The sequence below is a fragment of the Convolutriloba macropyga genome, chromosome 8 (genome assembly GCF_964194025.1).
Source record: "Convolutriloba macropyga chromosome 8, txConMacr16.3, whole genome shotgun sequence".
NCBI classification, from domain to species: Eukaryota; Metazoa; Xenacoelomorpha; order Acoela; family Convolutidae; genus Convolutriloba; species Convolutriloba macropyga.
Genome location: NC_134475.1, coordinates 12181698 through 12190934, shown reverse-complemented (window position 1 = coordinate 12190934; position 9237 = coordinate 12181698). Strand labels below are relative to the sequence as shown.

General features: G+C 36.0%; 1 protein-coding gene and 1 non-coding gene across 2 annotated transcripts in view; one reads left to right on the top strand and one right to left on the bottom strand.

The window, feature by feature from the left end:
* Window positions 1-966: 966 nt before the first annotated feature.
* The window catches only part of LOC142344958 (piezo-type mechanosensitive ion channel component 2-like), a 107132-nt gene continuing 98861 nt past the window's right edge, over window positions 967-9237 (bottom strand). Inside the window, exons 26-30 of the mRNA XM_075397042.1 lie at window positions 7240-7396; window positions 6400-6489; window positions 5732-5904; window positions 3771-3899; window positions 967-1087 (exon numbers count right to left, since the gene is read on the bottom strand). Coding sequence (XP_075253157.1) covers window positions 967-1087; window positions 3771-3899; window positions 5732-5904; window positions 6400-6489; window positions 7240-7396 — 670 coding nt within the window. The remainder of the gene's footprint in view (window positions 1088-3770; window positions 3900-5731; window positions 5905-6399; window positions 6490-7239; window positions 7397-9237) is intronic.
* On the top strand, window positions 7531-7614 carry Trnay-gua (transfer RNA tyrosine (anticodon GUA)). Its single transcript is given in 2 exon segments — window positions 7531-7567; window positions 7579-7614. It is a non-coding gene; the product is annotated as a tRNA-Tyr (tRNA).

Sequence of the window (9237 nt, the reverse complement as noted above, 5' to 3'; positions counted from 1 at the left end):
AAGCTAAAAAAAATCACGTCGCAAAAGCACTCGCTTTTTCGCTCCACTTCCTGTTTCGGCCTGACCAAAATCACTATTTCAATTTGACTTCAAAAATCATGAAAATATGTGAACAGATATTTAAAAAAAGACAGGGCCTCTCAATGCATTTCAAGTTCTTCGAATTGTAAAAGAGAGCGCCTGAATAATAGCCGTTTGAGAGGCTGACGACGGCTATTAAAAACTAGTTTTTTCCATGTTGGACTTCATTTTGAAAAAACAGGTGCAGTGAAAAGTGCAGTTAAAAAGACATTTAGTAGCCGCTATGCAAGTGACACGTGATAATGAATATCAGCAACGGTTGCTATTGCCATCGAAAAGTTATCACACTCCGAGGCAAAACCGAGAGATTGAATAACTTCAAAAGGGGCAATAACACCAGTCTGGTGATAAACTCTCGTTGCGATTACAACAGTTGCATAACTTTACCGCACTGTTGCCGGGTTAATCACACTCTTTATATCGCCACTGTTCATATAGTAACAGTGGTGATAAAAGAATGTGATAAACTCCTAGTCTAACGATGAAGCAGATTTCGTAGTGTTAATTGGGTGTTTATTTCACAGGTAATTTATACAACTGTTGTTATCGCAACCAGAGTTGACTAAAATTTATTCTTAAATCTGCGCATCGAGATCCAATCCAATCACTGCGAGCATCCAGAAATTCTCTCGCAAATATTAAAATTGGAAGATTCCTCTATTTTCAATGATGATTTATTCCAATGATAGCGGATGTGTATCTAATCTGCCCCACCCCTAGTATCTTGCTATATAACACCAACGAGTAATTTGTAATTCGGGTTCACAAAAACTGTACCAGGGGGGGGGGGGGGGGTGCAGAGTAGATCTGATGTTGAAACTATATTGACAATCAATTGATTTGTCACAAAAAACTTTTCTAGTTTTTGAGAGGGTTGAATGCAAATTATCTCCTATAGGACAAAAATGGGATGAGTTTGAGAGGTGACTCACTTAAGTCAGTGATGGCAGTTGAAGCTCCTGCTGAAGGTACCTGGATATATTTGGGAAAGAGGTTCGGGATTATTCTGAAACAAAGACAAACAATTATTAGCTGCAAAAAGGTTTTAGAATCCATTCTTTTTCACCCCCACCCCCAACCCAGCTTAGTGGGAATATAACTTTTACAACCCCTCTGCGCACGTGCCATCTTTTACATAGTAACGTGCTATTCAATAACATATGAAGAGTAACTGAGGGGCACAAAATTATTGAGGGGTGAAACAGAAAATATGCATGTTTTTGGACGCATTAATCAAGTGAGAGAGCTGCCTCATTTGTCTTTAAAGAACTGAGTAGATTTATTGATTTCAGGACAACCGGAAATTGCTGAAACTTAATCTTTTCGATAAATAAGATTATGAAACAAAAGCATGTTTAAAGGACATTAAAATACTGATCAGCTTTGATTTCCAAAGATTGATTTGAAAACGTTTCGAACCACTATAATTTTTCCGCTGTATGCCCACAATACTGAAGAAATTCCTAAAGGTTCCTAAAAAAATACTTCCTGCAGTTTTTTTGCTGAAAATTTCTATTTTCTTTTTAACTGAGGTTGTTGTTTTCTGAAAACAAAGACCGTTTTCTTTTACCAGTAGATTTTGGCAATCGATATTTACTGTAGATTCGCAAATTAACAGCCCCTATAGTTGATCATGATACTGGCAAATTTGCTAAATGTGAGTCTTGGCGAAAACTGAGCACGTTTCCTGGTGAGTTAGAACGTTTGGCGTTGTTATTGGCCAAGAGACAATTTACTGCCTCTCACTCATTGAAAAGAAACTTAGTGCTGTATCAAATCTTCTCAAAATTCTGGAAATCTCTCAAAACTCTTGAAACCATCTCTAAACCGTCAATTAAGACCTTGCACCCATGCTACATCCATTTAAATGTTGCAAGATTCTAGTCAAAAGTTTCAAATCAAGAGATGGATTAATGTGTAAGAGATGCGTCGAAGAAGCTAAAATGTGAAAAATGAGGTAAACTTTTCAAAATTTAGCTTGTTTCTTAGTAATTAAAATGCGCATTATCTCTGACAAAAAAAGACAAATAGGATTCAACTATTTAGGACACGTATAGAAATCGTTCCAATATACCTGTAAAAATCGTTCTAATTAATGTAGAAAGCTCCGAAAAGTGAAAAAACCAAAATTTTAAAAAACCTAGCGAATAATGAAATGCATCATTTAAGAAGGTTTTTAGGATCAATACTTCATGGTTTTATGAATTTATAGGTTGATGACCTTTTGAGTTGAATCGAAGTTGACAAAAACTGGCAAAAAGAGCAACAAAAATTCATGCCGTTTAAAACACTTGCTGGTTTGGTCGCTCATATATTAAAATGAATAAGCTAGGATAATTCAACAACAGTTGCTCTCTTTGCTACCTAGTAAAGAATCGTCCCCTTTCTGTGCTATACATGATCATAGTTTTATATGGCCTACAGTTTAGATTGCGGAATTGCGGATCAGTTTACGCGCAATTGCGCACCACTGTTCACGGCCAAGCCTCTCATGCTCTGTGGTGTGTATTCTGAGAATTGAGGGTCGGTTATTGCAGCGAAGCCGCGACGCTCGCTCACAAAGCCCCCCCCCCCCACCGCCCCGGAAGTTGGATTATCTCTTCGTTTGTGTTCTAATTTGGCTTATTAACGGAGCATGGTGTATTTTATTCCAGTTTAACATAGTTTAGCATGGTTTCACATAGTATGCGCATGCGTGAAAAGTTATTGGTTGTCTGTAATTGGTTAATAAATCACTCGCTTAAATTCTATTCAAGAATAGCCCCTTGTTGCAAAAGGGGAGCAATTGTTGAAATGATCCATAAGCTAAGTTAATATATCATTTTCTTTGATTTCATAACTCAAACAGAATAAATTGACTGTTCAGCGGTCTGCTTTTTACTGAGACAGCCTACTAACGTGAATTTGGATATTTAAGTTCCGATGGAATTTACTGCCTGCTGGTTTGACATTTTTATTTCTCAATATCGGCGAACGAACCCTTTAGCAAAACTAGTATTTAGCAAAACTAGTATTTACAAAGTCCAAAGAATTGGCCTTCATGTCATGAATTTTATGTGTCGTCAGCGATGTCGTTGAATTATATACCTGGAGACTATCAAAGCTGTTAGTCAAGAGATAAATGACCTAATGTTCTAGGGCTTTACCAGTTTATTCCGCTTCTCGAGACAAAAGGTAACTAAATTTGTTAGTCAGTCGAAAACTCGCTTGTACAAAAAATTGTTTTGAAAAGATCAACAGGATGGAAATAATTGCTACAAGCATAGTTTGAGAGCAATTATTAACTATTATAATAATAATAGTTAATAATTGCTCTCAAACTATGCTTGTAGCAATTATTTCCATCCTGTTGATCTTTTCAAAACAATTTTTTGTACAAGCGAGTTTTCGACTGACTAACAAATCTAGTGACCTTTTGTCTCGAGAAACGGGATAAATTTTCAGCATTTTTAGCCTTTGTGCCTCAAAGACAGATATTATTAAGTTAGAAAGTATCTATTCTATAAATCATGACATAAACGAATCGTAAATAGCAGAAAATAAGGAGTGGGCTCCCTATTAACTTAAATCGTGATCAAGTTTATCAAGGTTCTTTGCGTGAAAACTACTTTGAAGAACCCTAGATGCTAGGTCACTGTGAAGTACGGAATATTATATTTTGAAACTATAAATGAGTATTCTCAACTAACACAGGATGTCTGGGGGCGTCAGGTTCTCCCCCGAGGAGGTCTGCCAGCTGGGTTCGCATTGTGTCGTTAAGTTTGATAGAGTTGAACCCACTTGAGGCCTCACTCGCTTTCTGTGCACCCATCGTCCTCCTATAACAATAATCTCACATAAAAAAGACATGTATGTTTAATACTCTATTGCTTCACTCATGAAAAGACCATGATGTCTCCCTGCTGTGAATAAGACTCGAACAGAACTCATGAAACAACTTTTAGCACGACTTTAATATGAAGCGGGATCGTGTAATTTTAGTCAGTATCTACCCATAAAAGACCGCGGGCGACCAATTTAAGGCATAAAAAGGCTGTCCCCGACAGATTTTCCCTGTCCCCGAAAGGCTTTCCCCAAAGAATTTATCTGGACTTTGCGTAATGTCCTCGACTTTGGCTGGACAACAAAATGTGTCCTGGAATTTAGCTAGACAATAAAATTCTTTAAAAATTGCTAAATTAGCCGTGGGGTTTAGACGAATGATTTTGATTTGTATTAGTAAATTGATAACAAATTAAAAACTTGGTTAAGAATTGAGTTCTTGACTTTTCGTTCCCGTAGTTTGCAGTGCTTTTGAGTTCAAATCACAATTTTTTCAACTTCAATTTTTTTTGAACTTCATTTTTTCAGTTTAATTTGGATCATTTTCACCACAAAAGCATTTATTTATAGACATTTAATTGAATTTTTCAAAAGCAGTACCAACTATTTGGGAAATGGAACTGTAATGTATCCAAATCAACGTGTCTTACTTACAAAACTTGTCTAGTGTGATAGTTATTACACCATCTATTACTAAACTTGCGCACTTTTTATAACAAAATTTTTCTACTTGCTTCTTCTTCAAGGCTTCATCTCTCTAGCTAAGTTTTCGTGGAACAAGTTGAGCTTCTTGTCAAGCTATTTTAAACCTGACCTACCTGTCTTTCAAAGTTTTTTTACTGGTATTTTCTTTTCCTGTTTTTACCTGAATTTTCTTTACCTGTATTTTCTTTACCCGGCCTGAGATTAATATTGTTACTTATTCCTCCGCATAACAAGCCACCACTAACAACTGCAATCGCAGCCAGCCAGAAATACACAACTACATGAAACTCCAGTCACAAAAAGTCAGTAAAAACCCTCCACGGTGTTTAAAGTGGTTCAGTATTCCCAATTTAGTGCGGAGTTTAGACGATATGACTCACTTTAAAACGTACGCTCTCAAAACTTCTGAACTTCGTTTGAAATAAGCTTGATTGTTGCCGGTTGTACCAGAATTTCATACTTGCACTTTCATCAAAATATACATACTATGTTGGTTTCCATTAACTCTCGTTGTAATAACAACATTCGCACATAATTTATCGAAAGCATGAAATTTATGTACCTAATTGAGACTCAAAAATCTCAAACATTTGCATAAAACCTCTGTTTTTTAAGAGTAGATGGAACTGTTCATGGAGCAACTGTGGCAATAAAAAGTGGTAAAAGTTATCGTCGAATTATCAAAATAGTGGTTTTAGTAATGCAACTTTTATAATCGAACCGAGAGTGGATTGCAGACGTTAACAAACTCTCCCGATAGCAACAGTTGCGTAACTTATTGGTGAATACTTTTTAGCACCCGATGAATATTACAAAAATGTGACAAAACTCTGCTATGGGATTAGACTCTCTTTATTCGCCAATCTTTTCTTGCTATTATTGCTAAGTTAAGAAAGCGGAGAAAAAAGTAGTCTAATCACCTACACAGTGGCTTAAGTTATGCAACTGTTGTAATTGCAAAACGAGCTGATTATAAATATTAACACACGGTTGTTATCGCCCTCTCGAAGGTATTCAACAACTCGTTTTGGCCTTGGAGTTTGATAACTTCTCGGTGGCGACAACAATAGTGAATTGATGAAAGCCGCAATTTTCTAGATGTCTCTGGGGGTATTACAATTACCTTACGAAGTTCCAGTCGAATCTCATTTGTACTTCCTTGTCAAAGTTCATGAGGGTGCGCGCCAACTCGTCCCTACTGGGGGGACTGGCACCCCATAACTGGATCGAGTTCCCGTTCAAGTTCACCTCCACCAAATCCTCTGGCTCGTACTGCTTGATAAAGGCCCTCGCTTTCTAGACATTGCAAACATTACTTACTAAACAGCTTTTCTAGGCGAATATATTTTGATTACACGGAAGGAAATCATACAAATCATGTATGACCTTTGTATGATTATACCGAAATTTTTGTATGACCGGCAACCCAGGTACCCAGGTAGCTACTTTGAGAAACCAATTTGCAATTTGCCTTCTTAATCCTCAAATAGTAACGCGAGCGATTTTTTGCCCGTTACAAAGCCGGCATTTTTACTACTATTATTGCAAAAACCCTTGCTTAATTATATTTAGAAAAATCATATAGAATTTAAGCAAGTCTATTGTCTCGCCTTGCAAAAGCAAAGAATCAAAAGAACTTTTCGGACATAAATGATGTATCTAAATAGCGGTTTAGACTTATTGATTTGTTTTTTAACTGTTCCTGTGATTAATTTTGTTTGGTAATGAAGCTGATTAATTTAATTAGGTTTGTTTGAAAAACATTACGAATTGTAGTTGTAAAAATGGTACCGGGTCAGCCTGATATTCTCTCTGAAGACTCTCGTACTCCTTGGCTCCATATTGAACCAGGTTCTGTTGAGTTGAGGCTATGAAGATGGGCTACAAACACAAAAAACAACTCATACAAATCGCGCCTTCCGTTTGTGCCTCCCTCCCGTGTTTAATGGGCTGCATATGTTAATTGCAAGCCCCCCCCCCCACTCCCCGAAACCATATCAATTTTTAAATTTTCAGAAAATGTTAAACTACGCAATGGCACCTGATCAGGAGAACTGCGGGGAGGGGGAGGGGGCGCAAACGAAAAGATTCTCACAACACAATTCAATAACCCTGGTCCAACTAACTCCGGCAGTCAATTTGTAAGATCAATTAAGATTCTTGCAAGGGACGTTATGTAGCAAGAATGGTGCTAGACTCTAGTCTGGTATGATCATGTATAACTTTTCAAGATAACAATCAGTTTTGGACAAAGGTTGTTAAGAAACCAAAACGAACTCTACCACGTGACCAGGTATTCTCATTAAAACCGGAAATCGTTGTCGATGTTTCTCGATGCCTCAACCACATTTGGACAAAAAACTTAAGCGGATGTTGAACAAGTACACTTGGAATGCTTCAAACTTAAACGTGCTTCCTCTGCAGCGCTGGAAATTTGATAAGATCCGATTTTTTAAAAAAAAATGCGGTTAAAATTTTGCAAAAATTAATTGGGATTATGTCACCGTTCATGTTTCCATTATTAAGAGTACATAGAAATTGGTGGGCAAATCGTTTCTTTTTAAAGGGTTGTTCAACACAGCACAGGTAGAATATGATTGATATCTGACAGTGTTAAAGTTGGGTAATGACCTGGAATGCGCCGATAGTGATCTGAACACTGGCCTCCACAGGTGGGTTCTTCTCTGAGGCAGTGTAGACGAGTGACATGAAGAGGAGGGGGAACCAGATGGTGAGGATGAGGGTTGTCAACAGGAACCCACCCACTCCGTACTTTATTATGATGGACCTAAGAGAAATAAAACGTGAAAAATACCTTCAACCCCAGGAATCAGAGATAATTAACTGCAAATTTTATTATTAGTAGCAGCAGCGAAACATTTCGATTCAAAAATCAATTTGATGGCTGAAGAGTTTGCTGAACCGCCGATAGCTAAGTTGGTAGAGCGGAGGACTGTAGTGTTTACTGAAATCCTTAGGTCCCTGGTTCGAGTCCGGGTCGGCGGAGGGCATTGTTTTCGATAATTACAAAACGCTGCTTCATTTCAACATGCAACTTCCAAATTTTACAAAGTTTTTAGTAATTTTTTTAAGCAAAATCCAACAATTTTGCATTTGTTCAACTAGATCACCAGGCAAAATTTTGATTTAAACTTCAGTTTTTTTAAGTTTTCTCAGAGGATCTCAACGAAAAGCCCGGATCTATTCTGTTTTGCCCTCACCCAATGTTTCATGCCCTCAATTACAACTTATCCGTTTTTATATAGCACTTCACTATATAAAATTATAGCACGTGCGACAGAGTGGGTTAAAGTTTAAGCTGAGAGGAACAGAATAGGTCAAAAAATCCTTCTCCTCTAATTATTTGTTCAAAGAAACGACACGCAAAGCTTTTCAGGACAACAAATAACATTAAGACTATACACTTTTTAATGTGGCAGAAATATATATATATATATATATATATATATATATATATATATTTCAGTTTAAAAAGATATGCAAAACGATTGTGCGAAAATGCGATAATGCAAAAATAATATTAAGCGTTTTCTATTTGAGAGTAGACTGGCAAAGCAGGGCACAATCTTTAAAATATGGTACTTTTCCTCATTTTTTTGGAAGATTGAAGTTTAAATTCTTTTTCATCTCGTTGTTTTTGAAGAAACTACATTTAAATAAAAACTTCAGGAGTAAAAGAATATAAGATTTCACAACATTCATGTTGAGAAAATATTATAAGTAATTGGAATTTATTATTATTTTACTCGCCTTAATAGAAGCTGCTATAAAAAAATTCAGGAAAATGCACTTTGGTTGTATTTGGAACACTCTAATGGACAGTTGACAAAACAATAAAGATAAATTAAGCTTTCTCGGAATTTGGACAACACTTTGCCCTTCTGTTCACGTTAATAAAAAAAAAATCAAGTTGTTCTTATCAAATCAAAAGCTTCCAAGTGTTTATGACCTGAATATTCTTATGCATTTAATTTAATATTAATTGGTTCAAAAAATATACGTACATTCTCATTTATCTGCACTGTGCTCGTGAAATGATGAAAAAAGAATTTTGAGCACATTTTAATAATTTGTGAAAACAAAGCAGAGAAGAATTAAGTAGCATATGTATTAATAGTCTATATTCCCGAATTTTTCAAAAATATTATGTTATAAGGAGCAGCATAATCAATTAAGCAAATACTACAGGATTTTTTTTCAATTAAACACAGAGGCAAGCAAATTTTTGTTTAAATTTTGTTGAATAAACTTATTTACATTTGTACAGCCTCATTTAACTAAGTCATTTAGAGAGACAAAACGAAGATAACGGTCAAAACAACTAAGAAGCTCAAAACATTAAATCCCTTCACTTGATGATAGATGTTAAATATTCAAGTTGTCTGTTGACGAGCTTAATCATCGAGCTTAATTATTCTTCAATTCTTTCTATGATTTGTCGTTTTATATTGAATAAGTCAGTGAGTAGCTACTTTGAATGAGTAGCTAAATTGTTATGAATCTGATTAATTTTCACTAAAATAGAATTTTTTGGTTTCCTTAAGAGATCTTGTTCATATATACCGAACAAGCAACGTAGTATCGAAGTCCTTTTCATAGTGAGCATCG